The 21454-nt window shown below is 39.3% G+C and overlaps 1 protein-coding gene across 4 annotated transcripts in view; it reads right to left on the bottom strand.

The window, feature by feature from the left end:
- The window catches only part of LOC139940596 (uncharacterized), a 50235-nt gene that overhangs the window by 7118 nt on the left and 21663 nt on the right, over positions 1-21454 (bottom strand). For 3 of the 4 annotated variants that reach the window (XM_071936930.1, XM_071936931.1, XM_071936928.1), the window contains exons 2-17: positions 20661-20853; positions 18611-18699; positions 16328-16437; positions 15262-15479; positions 13754-13985; positions 12635-12760; positions 11055-11187; positions 8256-8401; positions 7615-7743; positions 6919-7024; positions 6007-6167; positions 4845-4946; positions 4148-4261; positions 2862-2956; positions 1538-1697; positions 229-370 (exon numbers count right to left, since the gene is read on the bottom strand). In XM_071936930.1, coding sequence (XP_071793031.1) covers positions 229-370; positions 1538-1697; positions 2862-2956; positions 4148-4261; positions 4845-4946; positions 6007-6167; positions 6919-7024; positions 7615-7743; positions 8256-8401; positions 11055-11187; positions 12635-12760; positions 13754-13985; positions 15262-15479; positions 16328-16437; positions 18611-18699; positions 20661-20853 — 2256 coding nt within the window. The remainder of the gene's footprint in view (positions 1-228; positions 371-1537; positions 1698-2861; positions 2957-4147; positions 4262-4844; positions 4947-6006; positions 6168-6918; positions 7025-7614; positions 7744-8255; positions 8402-11054; positions 11188-12634; positions 12761-13753; positions 13986-15261; positions 15480-16327; positions 16438-18610; positions 18700-20660; positions 20854-21454) is intronic. The other variant, XM_071936929.1, reaches the window with a different exon arrangement.

The raw sequence follows: 21454 nt of genomic DNA, 5'->3' as shown, positions 1-21454 counted from the left end.
AATGTCATCCAAAAATACCTCAAGTTGGAAGTCAACAACCCCCAGGTGGTAATTGGCACATTTTTTCACTGAAACCCTTTTTATAGGGGCTCTCAAATCTGCCTAATTTAGACTACTTTGAGGGCCTACACAAAATGAATGAACTTGATGCTCTATTTTTATAGGGTCTCAATACGCTCTAAATATTTATAGGGTCGCACCCATTTGTCTAGTTATGCATCATCTTACCTTCAATCAAGATGCAGATATCAAAGACTCTGGATACAATTGTCTCTCTTTGTCGCACGCTGTCACCTATGAAGACAGTCTCACCAAACGATACTGGCTTAAATGATTTGTCTTTGTTTTGCCTGGCCTGGCGACTTCGATCCTAGCAGGATACATAGAGTCAAAATACAGTTATTTAATACAACTCACATTATAGTATAAATGTCAGTTGCTATCAAAACAACTCCTGGCAGAGTAAAAGATTTCATTTATTACATATGATTATGTGTAAGGCAAACAGTTGTGAACTTTATGGAAAGATGGACCAATTTTCATGAAATATTTTTGAATTCATCCAACTCGTACTGAAAAACAGTTCATTTTTTAAAGACTGTTGCCATCTCAAATGTTGCTTTAATTAGTTTGTTTAAATAAAATAAAAAGACCTAAATGCACACTTTGTCTTTTCAATTTGACAAACAGTGTGTAACGATTCCATCTCTTGAGAAAATAGAATTAGCTATTGCTAACTACATACCAACCAAAGAGGACCTATGAATGTAAATGCAAAATAATACTTATCGCAGAAACTGCGCAAACGATCACCATTATTTGCTTACATGGCAAGTGCCCTAACTTGGGAACTAGCTGTATTAGCGAAGTATGTCTGGTAATGTGGTATGTGGAAAACGCACATGCACAAGCAAAATTCCCCACTAACCCATAAAATATGCTCGCCGTAAGCGCTGAATTCCCTGCTTCTGTAAGCGTCGATTCTTTGCTTACAGTAAACAGGGCCAAGAAATTGGGCCCGGATGTTTTGACCTAAGCAGACTCTTTCTTGAAGGCTAAAATGACAAGACAACACTCATAAACAAATTTACTGGTGTAACATTAGCAGATTCTGTTTCTTATAAACCAGTTTGCCACTGGTTTAAAATAATCACTAGCCAATTCCCAAATCTTGTCAACCCCTTAGCGACCATTTATTTCTGTATACTCATCACAAAACTAAATTTGTTCATGCCTTTAATCACAAGAATAACATTAGAGCATTTTTTATGTTTTAGAAATTGGATGCTATGTTAACAAAGGAAACATTGGAAAATTTCATATCCGGACACAAACTTAACTTTCACCTCTTTCTGTAAATGGAAGTACATGTAGGTAAAATATTGCAGCTGTGGGCAGCCACTATGGGCACTTTAGAACAAGCCGATTGTGGCCATTATTAGCACTAGCCGCTATGGTCTCTGAAGGGTTAATCTCCAAACCAATCATTGTCTATCACCAAGTGGCTGAAATTGTCCTCAAGCCATACATATCTCACCTGCTCGTCACGGACCGGCAGTATATGCCAAACATCCTCTCTCCTATTTAGTCTCTGCCTCTCATCAAAGAAACTCTTGGCGACCGTCTCACCAACTCCAACAAAGCCTCCAGTAACGAGAGTCACATTGTCTAATCTACCTAATGATATGCCGATCTCTCTGTAGGCAGAAACAAGTGATTAATTGTATTGTATTGTACTATTTTTATTCCAAACTGAAACACACCCCATAACCTTGGAGAGGGTAACAATATTATAAAAACAAAATACATTGAATGAACAAGTCATACGGAAAGGAATTTAACCTTACAACAAAAACAAATAATCACACAGTTTAATTTTCTTTTAAAGCAATAAATAAAAAGACGTAGTTGGCAACGCAAATAATATTAGCTTCATCGAGAGTGTCCATCAAAAACTTAAAGCTGTCTTCCCTGCCAAGAGCTTCAAAGCCTTTGTAATGATAAATAATATAAGCCAACATAATATTCCTAAGGTAGTGTAAAAGGGGGCAATCAAGAAGAAAATGGATTTTTGTTTCAACATCAAGGTGGCAATGCGGGCAAATGCTTTGGCTTGACTCTAACCCAATATACCTTCCTATTTCAATAGTAACTTGTGTGAAGAGCATCTGAAACGGGCCAAAGAATGGCGATAAGGTGGCTTGTTAACACATTGTAAATATAACTCAAACTCAAACTGGGTTTTGAAAATACGGTAAGTGTAAGCCATGGCTGATACATGACCACAATACGACCTTATCTACCACCCTCATTCCCAGGGGTGATCAATTGCACCAGCCCATTTCTTGCTCATACCCTTGGTAGTGGTTAACTAAAATGTGCTAGTGAAAAGTTGATTTAGTTAGTCATGTGGCCAATGGTAGCCACCATGGTGGCATGGTTGGCTTGTGCGTGAAGCGCTCGCCTCTCACCAAGGTGACCTAGGGTCGATTCCCGGCCAGGGACATATGTGAGTTGAGTTGTGCGTTGGTTCTCTGCTGTGCCACAAGGGTTTTTCAGACTATCCGCATTTCCTCCCTCGGGAAAAATCAAACACTTTCGATCTTGGCTAAGCCAAAGGCGCCCTTGCATGCCTGCTTCTCGAACATGTTCTAGCCGCGTCCTTCGCAATTCAGCTCTTAGCTGCGAGTAAGGATGACTAGCCCCCCAAATTACTATTATTATTATACAAAAGCACAAGTCAAAGAGCAACTGGTACCCTCAAAGAGTTCATATTTCAATGACTTACACAATTTTTTGTAGTAGAGCAAAATGTGGGAATTTAGGAATGCAAATGTAAGTCACATGAGTTCCAAACTTACTTGCATATTTCTTTACTCTTTTCATAGAAGAAGCTGGTTCCGCCTGAGATGTAGACACAGTTGCTGCCCGGTAGCTTGGTACAAAGAGTACTTATCTATATGGAATAACAAGCAGTAGTCTCAACTGACAGTAACTACATAAAGGTTGTGAGGCTGGAAGGGGCAGAGTGTGGTAGTCAGGCCCCCCCCCATCTGTTTGGTGTCAATCAGATTTGTATCCACTACAGGGGACATCAAGATGGTGGTGACCATTTAGGGGCCTTTCAGAATAGCTTAATAAAAAATTAAAATGAAATTCAGTTTTATATAACAGGCCTGTAAGCGGGTCATAAGAAAAAAGCGGAATTTGTTTTCCCGGATTTTGGGCCAGCACTACGAACAAAATAAAAGGCTTTAGTTAAAAACTGAAGCGTAGACGACACATTCACAAAAACATAGGCCACGATCCTTGCATGCATCAATGTGTTGAGCATCCTCATTTTCAATTTTGTAGCACTCCTTTAGGAATAAATCCTCAAGCGCGATGAATCCTAGTCGTGGACTGCCATATATTTTACTTGTCGCCAAAAAGTACACACCATATACATCACAACGTACGTTGCATGGGGGAAAAACATGTGCGCCTAATCTTGTCTCAAGATGTTGGCTTTTTAGTAAAGCGCCCTCTATTGGCGAAATGGAACAATGAAAATGAAGTACATGACGAATAGACATAGCGCTAATCGAAAAAATTATCAACAATGGCTCCAATGAAAGACCAACACGGAGCATTTTACTGAGTCTAGCCCCCGACTCACATGTCAAAATCAAATAAAAAGTGCTTCCCGATTCCAGGTACGTGCTGCTTGACGATCAATTTCGGATGTCAAAAAAAGAAGATAAAACTGAACGGAGAAAAAAGCGGAAGAAAAAGACAGAACAGGGAAAAAGCGGATCCCAAGAAAAATGCGGACGGGAAAAATTAAAAAGAGCCGAAATCCAAGAAGACAAAATTCCAAGCTGGCCAATATCTTTGATTTCATTCCCGATTAAATTACAAAGTAAAGTTATAAAAGTTAATTTAAGCCAGGAAAAGCCATTAAAACTACTGATGTTACAGACCAATAGTTTATTTGATGCACTATTTTTTTTATTTTTTTTTTAACTGTTTAGATTATATTATGAAGCGTTTCAATGTTCAATGTATGGGGTTGGTGGGTGAGTGGGTCAATTCCAAATTTACATTTACATTATTTTGCTCAAGCTTTTCATAGAAACAATGATACAAACAGAGAGTGACTACTCACACATGATTGCAGCTGTGTTTCTTTGTCAGCGTCTGCGGTATAGTCATCCTGTGGACTGAGGGCAGTCTTCACCCTCGTCAGAAGAGACGCTTCATAGTCAGCTCGCTGCACATCCTAAAAAGTGAATGACAAAACAGAAACATTCTAAAACATGCCTCCTGTGTTAAAAGCAACTAGTATACAGAATCACCAATGCAGCATCAGTTCACAGCCCAATGCACATCCTAAAAAGACAAAACAAAAAAACCAGATACATTCTAAAATATGTCTTCAGTGTTAAAAGCAACTACATGTAGTGTACAGAAAAACCAATGCAGTATCTGTTCATTGTCTAGAAATGTACAAACAAATGTTGTGTAGTTGGTAATACACTGTTCTAAAATGGCAAAGGTCGTAGGTTTGAATCCAACCCGAGTCATATGTATGTGGTTTTTTGCCACAGAGCTTGGGAAAGTATTGAAAATATTGTGCTTATTGTAAAACCCAGATTAAAATTATCAAATTATAATCAACATTTTATCAATAGCACCTCTTATAAAAAGAATGCTAAGCAACTGTCATAATTTGGTTTATGCTAGATTTGATTATAAACGATGACTAGCAGCAAACATTGAAGGCTCCAGAATTAGCACTGAACAATGAAGACTCAACGATTTCATAAAAAGGGAGAGTTCTAAAAGTAGTCTTTAAATCTTACCTCTAACTGACTCGTGCCAATCAGCATACTCATCCACCCTGGCATCTCAAACTCCTCAAACTTCAATGGTATGACCCGTTTACGTTGCTCACAGTAATATACCTTTATGTGCAGACAGAGAGGAAAGATTATATCAAGTAATGCTTTTTTCTCTTTTCTTTTTCTGCTTCTTCCTTTAAAGTGCTGCTTCAGAAAATGTGAAGATAACCGCACTGTGGCTGGGCGCATGCGTGAAACCATGGGACCGTAAGCCAATCAGGTGCAAAATATACATGGTGCAAGTAAAAACTGGCCAGCAAGATTAAACTTGGTTAAACCCTCAGTGCATCATTGAATGCATCCAGAGAGGGTGAGAGGGCAGGGTCCATCTTCAAGCAGTTCCAGTCCCCAATTGTGCGAGGAAAGAACGATGATACATAGACCTGATTGCTGCAGTGCGGGATGTAGAAGCGAGATCCATGTCCTCTAGTCTGGTATTATGCTTCAGCGATGGTGTGCTTGCCAGTTGATGTCAACTTTACCTCAGAGCATGTTTGAATGCGCTCTCAATAGTATTCTTATCACCTCCGTCCGGGGTATAAGCAATTCGTCCTGCTCAGTTTTAATCAGCGTTCCTTCCCTTTTGTTGCCCTGTAGTTTTAAGTTGCTTAGAGATGGGTTATAAAGGGCTCCTTTAAAAGTCTTGTCGTCCGTGATGGATTAAATGTCTGTGGTGGTAATGTGTCCATTCTTTAATAACTGTTTTGGGTATGAATGAGTATACCTCCCAGAAGTAATATAAATCTGTTTGAGATTGCCTCACGCAGTAAAAATATGCAAAAAATAGTTAATGGCCTGACGTTTCGACCCTAGCAGAGTCTTTCTCGAAGGCTAAATGACAACACAACAAACATGGTTCATGTCTTGGTGCATGTTCGCTGGTTTTCCTTTCACACACAGCGCGGCCAACTCACCGACAGCGCCTGCATCGCCCGTAACAAGAAACATCTTGCATCAAGACTATAGCGCGGACAACGGGTTATAAGCACTGGTCATGGTTCCGTGGTTGTTTTGACACTGTGCGAAGGCGCTCAGGGCTTCAGACAAGAGGACGGAGCCTGAAGCAGAATCCAAAGCCGAAGCCGTGGTTTTGAAAAGAGCCTATGAAACCAAGCTTATTTACCTGTTCCTTACAAGTGTCTGAGTCGGCAAATGCTTTAGATAGAATGAAGACAATAACACCAGCCTCTGCTGCCTTCTTCTGCAATATGGCAATGGGGTTGGTTGGATTGGGATTGTCTCCACTATCAAGGAAGTCAAGTTCCTCAACTGGCAGTGTGGAATCTATTCAGGGAGATAAATAGGAATTTCATAAGACATGAGGCGTTGCTCGGTCAAGAATACAATTTGAGAAAGAATGCCTGTAATATTGGCATCTAATTGGTTACTATCAGCGACCATTGATCGTGATGCCCTGCCTAATTGGCTAACAAGGACCGCCTAAAAAGCTGTGTTTGACCCTTCTTTAATTGAGTACATTTCATATGCAATCTTTCAATCATATCATCCTAAGATTACACACACTCAAATTTATTTGTAAAGAAAGTTGGCCTCAAAGTATTTTGTAAGAAAGTTTGTCAAAATGTCACAAGCTTCAAATTTTGAATACTATTTGTGTGTTATGCAAATGTATTTGTTCAGAATAGGTAATCGGAGGTAATTTGTAATACAAATATTTTTACAAGTATTATCATTATGTTAAAAAACATTAAGAGTGAAGATGAATGGCAGTATTATTGAACACATGAGGGCGCTGTCATTAGTGTTTTTATCACCTCCGGGTGTACTTAGCGAATCGTCCTGCACAGTTTTAATCAGCGTTCTATCACTTTGGTTGCACCGTAGTTTTAAGTTGCTGTGAGGTGGATTATAACGTATCCTTAATTCAAGGTCTTACTGTTCGTGATGAATACAATGTCTGTGGCTGTACAGTGTCCAGTCTGTTTTGATTATGAATGAATACACCCCCAAAACTGATACAAGTATGTCTGAGAGTGCCCTCACGCATTTAAAAATATGGCGCATTTCAACTTACCGTCTTCAGTCATGTTGGTTTGACTGCAGTTTGACATGTCATCAAGCTCTGTGGTACACCAGACTTCATAACCTTGAGCTTCGAATAACTTCTTCAAAATGTTGCCCTGTATAATAATAACAACAATAAAAATGGATTTATATTGTGCAAGTAATATACAAAAACTAGTAGGGGAAATGGCCGTGGCTTTTGATCCAAACAGAACCTTCATCAGAGGCATAAAAGCACAGAAAAAGAGGAGCAAAGAACTATGGGAGGCGTCCAGAAAGATGATGGAAAATCATGGCCAATCCAAGATGCTAATTTACAAACAATGGGGATGGCTACAAACCAATCAGAGTAAATGTCGAAAACATGTAACTAATCAATGTGCTTTTCAGAACTGAGAAGTCTCCCGAACATCCGATAAATCTTCTCTGCGGAAGTAGAATACAGAAAGACATTTCTCCAAAAAACAAAATCCACCTGGCAAGTAGATACACACATGGTGTTACCGCAAACCAAATATATATAGATACCTCACCATGCAATGCCTGAAATCCTGTATAATATGCTAATGATGTATACATGTTATTGTACTTTCTTCTGTATACGCTTTTTATTTGTTTGTACGACACCATGAGCATCAAGCCAGACGGACCCAGGCACTCTATCATTAACTCTACATTATTAACTAGTTTTTGATATATAACTTACAAATTGCTGTTGCTTTGGATGTACGCTTATGACCACCATTGGGGCGCCCTCTCTGCTCTCAGTCACAACAGTCATGTTGGTTGGTAGACCTGGCGGTAATGCCGACGGGTAACTGCGAAGAATTGGAGACTGCGGCAGGTAAAGGACAATAACAAGAGATGTTAGCTCAAGGGAATGTAAGAAAGACATCTAGGAACATCTTGGAACAGGGTTTGTTACGGGCCATGCAATACTGGTTTAAATCGACAATTAATGCTATGGATCGACCAATCAGAATAAAGGATTCACAGTGGGCTTGAAGATAAAACATGTTATGTGTTTCTACTATTGGCAATTGGTTCCCAGCTTTCAAGAAAGGAAAAACAAATACTGATACAAAGGATACAAAAACCTGACAAATCGAAAAGCAAACTATTCCGATTTGTATTATTACCTGTAGTGGAGAGGAATCAAGGGACAAGTTTGCTTGTTGAGTCCTCTACTGTTGAGTGCATCGAACGCGTCAGTGAGGGCGTATCGACTTGGTTGGCAAATTAGCATAACAAGTGGTGTAAGTTACAATCGCGGTCAGTGGACGGGTGTAGGGAATGGAACTAATAAGGAGCCAAAAATAGGGGGGTGCTCTGATCTGTCACACTTACTTTATCTCCCTCTTTCAGTTCTTGAAACTTCCTCCCAGCATGTGTGAGGCATCTTTTTCCAATATCTTTACTGACTGCGCTGACATCGGACTCGGACCACGAATAGGAAACCTCACATTTGTCTGCCATAAGACGGAAAATTTTCTCTGGAAATAAAATTTGTGCATATTGCAGAAGCACATCAGGTGGTAGAGAACGTGTGTTAGTAATCTGATGAACCAATGGAATGTTAGTTTAGGTGATGATGTTGCGATGGCGAGCATTCACTCAACAACTCTAGGATGACAGATGCTGTAAATTCATGTAGGTTGCAATAAGGTCCTTTGTAAGCAATTACAAGAGATCAAGTGGAATGACCAGGAGTTCAAGAAAATTGAAAAAAAAAGGTTGAGATTTAAAATCAAAATATTTGGGAGTTATAATCTATGGAGGATAATTAAAAATTAAAGACCCAGACTCTGTAGTTTGTGATTATGTACGGTTGCTGTAAAATAATATTTCACTAAATTTGTTAGCCAAGTGCATAAAAAGAAAATTAGTTTGTGTTTGACTTTATACCAAGCACGGCTTTGTAAAAACACTTGTTGCTTTTGAGTTGTAATGGGACATAATTCAATCAGGACTGAACCCTAAGACATAGTGTTCCGTGCTCCCCCCCCTCCCCTCTCCAGGAGCGTTGGTTAAAATCGGTTAGGAACAGGTGACTGGGCGTTCAAGACCTACATGTACCTGTCACCTCTATAAACATTGTACCCTCGCAAAATAAGCAAACAAAAACCTCAAACTAATGCCCCAAATTTTAATGAAATGTTATTACTATTTAATACCAAATGAAGACTTGCAGTTTATGATGTTAATCTATGTATGTATACATGTATTATGATAAAGCGTCCAAGCACAGAGATGTGATAGGCATGCCCGAGATTCAAGAATGGAATTCTGGAGATTGAGTTAAGTAAGTCACAGCAAAGAGACGTAAGTCGTGCAGAAATGTCCCGTGCAAGTAGCCTGTTAGTGCCTTCTTCTAGGGCCGACTGACAGACCTCAGGTATTAAGTCTGCAGTATGGAGAAGAGATGAGTTAGTGTCGTGGTAAAATGTTAAAGACCTGCCGTCGATTTCACAAAACTCTTCCTAACTTAAGACTAATCTTAGAACTTAGGACGAGTCCCAACCCTGCACTGTAGCATGCAGACCTTAAGATTAATCCTAAGTTAGGACGAGTTTCTTGTCCTAACTCGAGATAAGACGAGTCCTAACTCTTTGTGAAATCAACCCCTGGGCCCATTTTCGTGGCTCTGCTTACTCTGCTCTGCATTCTGCAAGCACACTGAATTTCTGTGCTAGCTGTGTTAGCCAAAAATTTCTAGTTATGTGGAGTACTCATGCACAAGCAACAAATTCCTGCTTACCCTTGAAACACACTTGACGTACATGTAAGCGCCTCAATCCCTGCTTCTGTAAGCACCAATTCTTTGCTTATGGTAAGCCGAGCCATGAAATTGGGCTATTGTACTACATGCATGCAGAGTCCTAGCCAGAAGGGGTGTCCAAATTTACTGTTAGAACAAAAGCTAGGTTGCGAAAGGAGAAAAAAATGAAGGGTATCTTCTTGTGTATTCAAAAGAGGGTGTCTAGAAAACAACCTGACCCCCTCTGGCTAACACCATGCTACATAAACATATTGTATAAGACAATAAAACACTGTAGACAAGTAATTTTAATGTGTTAGAGGAATACAATTCAAATGAAACTATTATTTGTAATAATGCATATCAGATCACCCCATCAGTCAATGGAAACTCAGCTGACCCTTTTATTAAAGGGTTAATCAGTGTTAGTATACAGCTCCCAAGTAGATCCTAGTCATTTGATTGGAGGGTTCTTTAATCAAACCATAACACCGACTACAATCCTTGCCATAGTATCTTGCAGAGCTCCCCCCCCCCCAGTCCCCATTCAATGATGGCTCTCATTGCACGGTAACTACATTACGCGTGGAGCAGGGAAACAGGAAGGGTCTTAAGTGTCACCCAGTCCAAGTATTTTGGCCAGGACTGTAGGGCAAAAGCCATGCATTTCGGTTCCATTTACTGTGCATTTTCATTGAAACCCATTTGTTCTATTGCATGCTAGGCCGTATCATGTATTGTACACAGCAGTTCAAAATGCCCTCATAGAAGACGACAAACTACAAATGCATACATTTTGTTTATTTTTATCCCAAAAATTTGTCTCCGAAATAAATGACGAAGAGCTAATTGGGTGTTATATAAAAATAAATGATGAATGTTTTCCGTTTATGCAATTGAGTGAACATTTTCATTAATTGAATGAAGACGTTTTCTCCATTCCTTCACCATGTCCAAATAATAAATCTAAAATACAATTGCATTTACTATTTATGCAAAGCCTTTAATTTGAGTGTGCACCAATATGTGTCACTGAAACTATAAAAGTCAGTGAAAGTTCACAGAACAAAAAAGGTGTTCACCCTAAAAAAAAAACTTGAATATAGGCTTTGTCACAAAAGAAATTATAATGCCAAATGAACGTGAAGTCCACATGAATTTTATGATAACAAAATGTATGAATTGACGTGAAATTTGTGAGTGGTTTTAAACTAGGCTTAATATTGTCATAACATAATTTGCATTTTTATAAACTTAGTCATATTTCATGAGTGGCCAATACTGCATCTACTGCAAAAACACAAAACAGTATTATCAGAAAATAACCAAAAGTTGTGCACTATTAATGTGCATTAATCAAAGAAAAATGACCAGAATTAAACTCTGACCTCTGTCAAGCTTCCCTTGTCTCCAATTTATAAACTGTGTCGTTGCAAACTGGATCGCCAGGCAGCATGGCGGCCATGTTTCTACGAATGACACTGGCACGATGTACTTGTTCAAAATATCTGCAAGCTTCAACTGGAAATAAAAAAGAGACAATTTCTTGCATAAATGCTAGTTCCTTATTTTGCATTCTTCATTCATTCTTTTTTTTGTAGTTTTCCCTTAACTTGTAAGTTTCAACTGGAAACGAAAATGAGACAATTTCTTGCATAAATGCTATTTCCTTATTCTTAATAATAAATAATAATTGTGGCTTCTTATATAGCGCACATGTCCGTCACCCAGTGACGCTCCTGGCTCTGTAACATACAGTATTTCCTGCAAGATGTTGGACTACGTTTGAATTATGAGACCTAATGTTGCATTCTTCATTCATTCAGTTTCCCTTCAATTTGTCAGCTTTTGTAACCGAAGTGCTTGGACTGTTAATAAAAATGAATGATAACTAGAGTGGTGTTGAAGTCGAGACCACAAGACCAAGTCCAAGACCAAGACTGTCTGTCAACGAGACCAAGACCTCAATGTCTGAGACCGAGATAAAGACCAAGACCTTCCAATTGACACAAAGACCTGGGGTGGATTTCACAAAGGTAGTCCTAACTTAGGACTAGTCCTAGGCAATGCTAAGAGATAGGACTGGTCCTAAGTTAGGACCAGTAACTCATCCTAACTTAGGACTGGTCCTATCTCTTAGCATTGCCTAGGACTAGTCCTAAGTTAGGACTACCTTTGTGAAATCCACCCCTGGACCAACATGTACTGTAAACAAAACACAACAATTTCCCAAGCCAAATGTCCTCATTTTAAATGTTGCACCAAAACTTTTCCATGTATGATGGATGGCCTAACTCAGCCTTCACTATGAATGCTACAAAGCTGTTATATTGTACAGAATACGGTTTTCGGTAGCTGCATCTAGTTCGAGGATTCAAATTGCCTCTTGTAGCAGGGCACACTCAAGTATTTTAGTGGTTAATATCCGAGTTGGGGGTTGAACAAAGGAAATTTAATTGAGTGAGATTTGAACCAATGACCTGTAGATCTGGTATTCAACCAACTAGCCCTATTTTGGCCGTCTCTCTAGTTTGTAAATATCTTTGCTCAGGGGTGCAAGTCAGAAGACAGGGGCTGTGGGTTCGAATCCCAACCAGATAGAATGTTGTTTGATTTGTTTCCTTGTTACTAGAAAAGCACTGAGTATACAGTGCTTCCCTCATATTGGTGTAAGGGTAAACTCCATTAACATTCAGACCATTGAGTTGCGTAACGCCTGCGAAAGAACCCAGTGCACTTGTATCGCAAAGAGAAGGGGTTCGCCCCGGTGTTCCTGGCTATGGCTGCTATATGCCTCATAGCACCTTGTAAACCCTTATAAGGTGCTAAATAATTGAAAGTTTGTATATAAAGGCGTCTTGAGTACCTTGTTTGGTAGATATGTACGCTGTATAATACTTTGATAATATTATTTTTATTATTATTATTATTATTATTATTATTATTAACTCGGAAGCCACAAACTTACTTCCCTGTTTGTCCATTGCGTTTGTCCATATCTTGGTGTTACTAAAGGCACGAATACTTCACAATCTGTAACAGCATAATTCAGGCTATCCTGCCAATCAGTCCCTGAAAATATTTCATGTACATCCTGGAGAAACAAAGACAAAAGAATGTTTATTAATCATCGGCTTTCTGCTGAGAAACGTCCAACAACTAGTCATTTATATCTTTATGAAGTTAAATTTGCATCAGGGATAGAGAACATTAATGTTATTTAACCAAATAGTATTATTCATCCCCAATGCAAATTAGTATTTGAAACTGTGGTAGCCGCTGCTAAAAAATAGGATACAAACTGCCTCTAGCTACCGGGCAATGTCAGTGGTCTAGTTGGTAAGACATCTGCTCTAGATTGGCAAATGTCGTGGGTTTGAATCCTACCTGAGTAATATGCCTGTGATTTTTTTCACAGAACTCAGGTGTACAGTGGTAACGCACAATGGTGTAAGGGTAAAACCAAACAATATGGTATCTTTATGATTTTTGTGCACTTAATGTAAGTCCCCCCCCCCTTTGCAAAGATCAATTTGGTAATAATAACAATTATATGCAGTTTTTACATAGTGCCTTTCACACTCTAAGGGCGTCTCAAAGCGCTTCCAACATTATTACCCCAGGTCACTGGACCTTAATTCATACTCCTTAAACAATCTCAGCCTGTGCAACATTAACATGCGCTAATCGGCTTAATCAATCACAAGAACCATCTCTACCCTCACAGATACCCATTTACCCCTGGGTGGAGAGAAGCAATAATCGTTAAGTGTCTTGCTCAGGGACACAAGTGTCACGACCGGGATTCGAACTCACACTCTGCTGAACAGAATCAGCAAAGCTTGAATTCGGAGCTCTTAACTGCTCGGCCACGACACCCCAATATGCAACATTAATATGCGCTACTCGGCTGAATCAATCACAAGAACCATTTCTGCCCTCACAGGTTTTACCCCTGGGTGGAGAGAAGCGTTAGAGTTAAGTGTCCTGCTCAGGGACACAAGTGTTATGACCGGGATTCAAACCCACACTCTGCTGAACAGAAGGTAAGAAGGTAGTAAGGTTGTGTAGCATTTCTTGCACTTACCAGATAGACACTGAATTTCAATTCCTCCAATGCTTTCTTGAGATCAAGCGCATACTGAGACGCCTCCGCTCGTACGTAACTAATCAGAATCTGCTTGGCCTGGTGGCTTATTGATTTATTAGTCAGGAAGGAATCACCGTGAGGTATTGGGCTGAGAGGACGATGGTAGGTACCATGAGATAAGGCAAGCATCACAGCACCTTTGTTGATATTGCTGGGTGAGGAGGGCAAGCTGTGACAAAAAAAAGAGACCAACAAAAATTAGGAGTTATCTTTAATAATAATAGTAATACGCACTTCTTATATGGTGCTTTATCACACTTTATGGACATATCAAAGCAGTTTCATTTTATGACACTATAAGTTATTACACAAGCGTGAGTACAATTTGGAAAAATATAGTGTTTCTGCGTCCCATATCCATCGATGCAAAAGGTCGAGTTGGATATGGGACGCAGAAGCACTACATTTTTCCAAATTCCACAAGCGAACTTTAAGTAACGCATGTGACGATCAGCATTTTACGCAATCGTGCCATTTTTTAATTAACATGAACTTCCAATAAGCTGTACGTTTTGAGTAAAGCTTCTAAAAGCGCAATACCCAGAGTTAGAACACACAAGACGCAAGGTGTGATACGGGCCGTGCAAAATTATACACACATTGACTGGCAATGAGGTAAATAGTGCACATCTATTCCCCCGAGGGACTTTGAGTGACCAGAAGAGGGAAGTACAATGTAAGTCCCTCTTCTGGTCACTCACAAGCAGAGGGGGTTAGATGTGGACTATGTACCGAATTATGCCAGTCCATATGTGAAATAAGAAAAGAAACTTGGAAAGGAATGCATTTAATTTCCCCGCATACATTTTTTGTAGTTGCTGTTCATGGTTCACGTCAAGAGAGGGCGATGTAACCAATCAAAAATTAAAAGTCTAGTGTCCGCTCCAGAACTTGTCCCCGCACGCATTGAGGCACTATCTACATGTATCAGTGATACATGTAGTTAACCTTCTCCGTCAACACCCCACATCCAAGTGATTACCCTCTAGGGTATTCCCTTTCCGCTACAATAGATACAGCTCCCTATATCAACTCTTTGTTGTCTTTCCTTTGTCAAGTCATGACTTCATTGTGGCAACGATATTTTCCAAGAGAAACGATTACTCAAAAAGCTCAAAAGTAGTTCTGAAAAATAACACTGCAGGTAGGCACCATTTTGTTTACAAGCATTTCTAGGCGAAGTGGTTAAGCAGCATGAATTCCTTAACTATTTTTGTTACCCCCTGGCAAGCTTTTACCTAGTACAAATATTTAAGAGTTCTGCAACCGAATTCACGAAACGCTAGGATTAATCCTATCTCGAGTTAGGACGAGTAACTCGTCCTTACTTTGGATGGGTTCCATGCGACCCAATGTCTTTGGATACGGAACTAAACTCGTCGTAAGATTAACCCTTAGTTAGGAAGAGTATGGTGAAACCGACGGCTGGCCAATTAAGAACTAACCATCTGTTCAATGGAGTATTGACTGTGAGAGATCGGTCCCCTCCTTTGCCATCCACCTCTGTCTCACTCCCATAGGAGTCTAGAAAGTGCAGTCTCACACAGGCACCAGAAAGTATGTCAATTACTTTCATTGCTTCCTCCTGCTGGGAACAGATCGGCCAAAAATTGCGATCTACAAAGACCCATTCACCTGATGGAAGTTGATGGCTGCCGCCGAGCTATTTCCAGAGGGTAAAACATAGCACATTGCATACATTAATTAAATGCACGTACGGGTATTGCAACTAACAGATCACCAAAGCAATTTAAATTCATGTATGGACAAGTAGGATGGACAATCAAGGGGGTAAGTTTAAGGCAAAGAAAATGGCAACAAAAGTAAAAGCATTTGTGCCCTCTCCCTATGCAATTCCAACTCATGTATGAGGCTTGACTGTTTTGTTTAAGAATGCATAATAGAATTACAAGTATTCTCAATGTGGTTTACCCGATATTGGAGTTGTGTAAAATTAAAAAAAAATTGATAAAAAATCCACCCAGACTCTTGTGTCCACAAACAAAAAAATAGAAAAAATTGACCAAATGGCTTGAATTTGGCCTTAATTGTACAAAAAAAAATAATTAAAAAAACACCCCAAAAAACAGCATATTTTCCCCCCATCCCAAAATTTATATCTGTCCCACCTTGCACCCCCAACCCTAAAAATAATTTCTGGTTATGGGCCTGATTCCTAGCTATAATCTATGCACAAGAATCTCTCCCCATCACCACACAACATCTTCAAGAAATACACAGCATTACAGCCACTTTCAAGTCTGAGACGGCATATAAACCATATGGCATGTATGGTGTTCGTCCACACATTGCTGCAGTCACACACCATTGAGGCACTATCTATCAGTGATAGTTAACCTTCTCCGTCGACACCCCTCCAAGCAATCACCCTCTAGGGTATTTGCCTTACCGCTGCAATAGATACAGCTCCCTATATCAACTCATTAATTTTGTATGGATGGGATAAATGAAAACGGGAGATAATGAGAAGGAAGAGTTTTCTGAACGTACTTGTGCCAGTATTGCTTCTCTGAGTTGACTAATTGGTAGACTTAACGTGGATACAAACACAAAACCAAGTGGCTTCCCTTTCTCTGTTGAGACTCCAACACGTGGCTCCGCTGGAAGGCAAAAGAAATGAGAGGAGAATAAAAAAAAAAAAATTACAAATAATTAAAGACAGTGGACACTTGGTAATTGTCAAAGGATTAGTCATCACAGTTGGTGTATCTCAACAAATGCATAAAATAACAAACCTGTAAAAATTTGAGCTTAATCGGTCGTCGAAGTTGCGAGATAGTAATGAAAGAAAAAACAACCTTGTCACACGAAGTTGTGTGCTTTCTGATGCTTGATTTCAGGACCTCAAATTCTAAACTTGAGGTCTCGAAATCAAATTCGTGGAAAATTACTTCTTTCTCGAAAACTATGTCACTTCAGAGGGAGCTGTTTCTCACAATGTTTTATACTATCAACCTCTCCCCATTACTTGTAATCAAGAAAGGTTTTATGATGATAATTATTTTGAGTAATCACCAATAGTGTCCACTGTCTTTAAAATAAATATCAAACAGAAATAAAGGGGAATTTTGAAAACTTAAACTGACAATGTACCTTCGTTACAAAATAAAATAAAAAACGAATTACCTAATACAGATTTCCCTTTTGACCTGATGTACATGTACGTGTACGATTTTTTCAAATTGCAGTAATTTGGGTTGTTATTTCATCAATTGGTTTACAAACTCTTTAATGCACCTGCCGGTCACTATGGACCTTCAGAAAAAAACAGTTGTCAAATAAGAAATGAAGATCCCACAGCCACACAGTTTGTAGAATGGGAAAGAGTTGAACCACAGGGGAAACTGACTGAGTTAATGTTAGGTAATTTGGGTTGAACCAACCCGCAAAATATATAATATTTACACACCAAACAACCAATGTGGAATTTGAAAATGACACTAACACTGTGCCGTCATTTCAAAAATGAAATGAAAGATTTCATAAATAAAGATTTCCATAAATAAATAACCTGATGCACTTGAATGATTCTTTTCCGGGGAGATCTGAAAAAACAATTCCTGTAATTTTGTGATATTTCGTCATTTGTTTTACAGCCCTTTAGTTTTGATCGTTTATAGTCTTGAGAGCTTTGTCACACTAGACAACTTTTAAAGGCAACTTTGAAGCAAACAACTGCAGTGCATGCTACGTGACTCCTTTAATGCAGCCTAGCACACAAGTAATTTTTCAAACAATGTTTAACGATTACCAAGAACGATTTGTGAGCATTTAATTATGAACGCCTCCCCTTCATGAAGATTGCCTGGAACTGGTTACCTGTAAGTACCCTCTTGTGACATGACCCTTAGCCCTATATACGTAGGACTCTTCCTCTGCACACAGATACAGAGTTCTAACTATTAAGGCCCGTTTCTGGGGGCGGAAAAATTTAAAAGCTTCATTTAACTCAAATCTTACCTGCAACAAGCCACTAACTTCAACAGATTCACATTCCATGGTGGCATACATTTTTCTGCAGTGGGTTTTGGTCCGCATATATTCCTCACAAATAAGTCATTTTCATGAAATAGTGCAGCTCCCAACGTTAAAAAATTCCTGTTTTGATCGTTTTCTCACAGTGTTGTCTGTTGCTGTGCGTACGCGTATACATTCGCGTGCAAGACGCATGATGCAAACTTAGACACATGAATTCCTTGGTCACCGTATCTTGAATGCACAGCGTTAACACGCAAACACTACGCAAGATTTGTGCATCGTGCGTCTTGCGTACACACGGCACACTGAGAGAGTGCGAACAAAAAAGGGAATTCCTTAACGTTGGGAACTGCATTATTTCACGAAAAGGACGGATTTGTGAAGAATAACTCACGATCAAAACCCACCGCAGAAAAATATATGCTGCCCTGGAATGTGAATCTGTTGAAACTAGTGCTTTCTTGCAGGTAAGATTTGAGATATGAAGCTTTGACAATTTTCCGCCCCAGAAATGGGCCCTGATATCCAGGACGTCACTGTACTGTACGGTAGTATAACATGAAAGTGTACACTGCTTAAAATGGTATTCTTGAAACAAGAAAAACATCTTATTTTGAGAATATACTTCTTGTGTCACTCCCTAGAAACTTTTCCTAGGGAGTGACACAAGAAATATTTTCTCAAAATAAGATATTTTTCTTATTTCAAGAATACCATTTTTAGCAGTGTAAGGCCGCCAGGGCTAACATGACCCTATGTCATGTATGTGTACATACTAATCCAAGAGAGTCTTACCATAGTCTGGTTGTATTCTGACCACTCCATCATCATTAATGAGGTGTTTGACTTTAATCATAGATTCCTGCGTAGATGTGACCGGCCACCTAGCAACAAACAATTCAAATTATAATTCTGTTCACTTGGTACTATTGAACACTAATAAGTAACATATTTTGAGCAAATGCATAGGCCTAGAGTTCTTTATGGTAATAGTAGGATATTGAAAAACCTTAATCCTGCCAGGGGTAGATTTCACAAAGAGTTAGGACTCAGTCTTACATGTATCTCGAATTTGGACAAACTTAGGACTAGCCTTAATTTCTTTTAAAATATCTTTTACTTTAGGACTGGTCCTAAGTTAGAACCAGTCCTTAGTCCTGTGTGAAATTGACCCCTGCTCTAATAAAAATACTTAAAGGCAGTGGACACTATTGGTAATTGTCAAAGACTAGCCTTCACAGTTGGTGTATCTCAACATATGCATACAACAACAAACCTGTGAAAATTTGAGCTCAATCGGTCATCGAACTTGCGAGATAATAATGAAAGAAAAAACACCCTTGTCACACGAAGTTGTGTGCGTTAGATGGTTGATTTCGAGACCTCAAGTTCTAAATCTGAGGTCTCGAAATCAAATTTGTGGAAATTTACTTCTTTCTCGAAAACTATGGCACTTCAGTGGGAGCCGTTTCTCACAATGTTTGATACCATCAACCTCTCCCCATTACTCGTCACCAAGAAAGGTTTTGTGCTAACAATTATTTTGAGCAATTACCAATAGTGTCCACTGCCTTTAACTTAAAGTAAGGGAAAGTGTACCTTTAGTTTTTGTAACCGTTTGATTGTTCTAATCCTAAATAAATATATACAATAAAACTAAGTAAAAATTAAAAGACTGTGCACCGATCACAGACAAAATTGTAATTGTTTATATATCCTAATCAAGATATGTGCTCCTTTCTTCATATCAAAAGTTCACAAAAAATGTACACTGCAGTCTGTATAAAATATAAGATCTTATAAATGATTCCTTCTTTCCAGCTGTGTACACATGTTCTCCCATGGAAGTCCAGGCTATGTGGCTCTTTTGTAAACACATCACACAGTACACGTGTCTATGAATTTTGTCTATGTCCTTGAATTTTGCTCTTGAAGGGGCCCTGCCCATTTCTCTCTGGTAAGGGGCACTGCCGCGAGGGAAATGAAAATTTGTATTGGAACTTTTGCAAAGGGCACCACGGCAAAAGCACCGGGCACCACAGCAATTGATTTGAGTGCCATCGTCTATTGCGTGGACTGCATGTCTCATTGTCTATACTTTGGAGGGGGAAATGCGTAGGCTTAAGCCAAGTTCCCATTGGAATTTTTCTTCCGCTGCCATGTGAAAAGTTCACATGTGACTGGCTTTTGTGTAATTCTACTTGAATTCTGCGACATTTGCATAGTGTTTTACAGCGTGGTCGCAGTAGGTTTACATCAAGGAACTGATCCCATTGTACTTTAAAGGCAGTGGACACTATTGGTAATAATTACTCAAAATAATTATCATCATAAAACCTTTCTTGATTACCAGTAATGGGGAGAGGTTGATAGTATAAAACATTGTGAGAAACAGCTCCCTCTAAAGTGATGTAGTTTTCGAGAAAGAAGTAATTTTCCACAAACTTGATTTTGAGACCTCAAGTTTAGAATTTCAGGTCTTGAAATCAAGCATCAGAAAAGCACACAACTTCGTATGACGAGGATGTTTTTTCTTTCATTATTATCTTGCAACTTCGACGACCGATTGAGCTAAAATTTTCACAGGTTTGTTATTTTATGCATATATGTTGAGGTACACCAACTGTGAAGACTAGTCTTTGACAATTACCAATAGTGTCCACTGTCTTTAAGCGGCCCTGTTAAGTTACCGTGGCTGCGGAAGTCTTCAAAAACCTCTTTCAGCCTAATGGTTTTACATCACGGTGGCAGTAATTTGAAAGGGAGGGCAGTTTACCTTACGTCTCCATTGGATTTATTTTTTGTCATTTTACAGAAGTTCATCGGGAACACAGCTATACTTTACCCCTGTTTGGTGAGGAATCTGAATGAAGCTGGCATTGCTTCGACTTGTTTCTGCATTGCTTCTCTCATCTCCAGCACGGCCATCTTATCAACATCCAATAAGATGAATCCCAGGGCGGAGTCATGCTCCTTGTTGCCATGACAACCCATCTCACTGGTTAGACTTACACCCACTAATGCACTACCCTCCTCATCTGTAAATCAAAGCAAAAAGTATGAATTATTTTAGTAAATTGTTTTCAAAGAAAGATCTTCAAATATGCATATGCTCACCATAATACACAGTTCTTATATCAGCGCTTTATCGCACCAAGGGTATCTCAAAGTATATAAGGCCGTGTCCGAAACGGCGACTTCGGCTACAGCTACGGCTAGATCGCGCGCGTCTGCCATTCTTCAACACTGGTAGACGTGCTGATCTAGGCGTAGCTGTAGCCGAAGTTGTCGTTTCGGACACGGCCTTAGACATGCAATCAGTGTTTGTAGAGCTACATTACATGTCTCAGACCTGTTGACACACATGTAGCACCAAAGGCGCAACCTTCAGCTAACCATACGAGGAACACCAGGGCAAACCCCTTCTCTTAACAAGTGTACTGGGTTCCTAAAGCGATGGACACTATTGGTAATTACTCAAAATAGCATAAAACCTTACTTAGTAATAAATGGGTAATGGGGGGAGAGGTTGGTAGTATATAACATACTGAGAAACGGCTCCCTCTGAAGTGGAGTACTTTCCGAGAAAGAAGTTATTTTCCACGAATCATTTGGATCATTAAATTCTACTTTTAAACA

The sequence above is a fragment of the Asterias amurensis genome, chromosome 8, assembly GCF_032118995.1.
Source record: "Asterias amurensis chromosome 8, ASM3211899v1".
Classification (NCBI taxonomy): Eukaryota; Metazoa; Echinodermata; class Asteroidea; order Forcipulatida; family Asteriidae; genus Asterias; species Asterias amurensis.
This window is presented reverse-complemented; position numbering and strand designations above follow the sequence as displayed.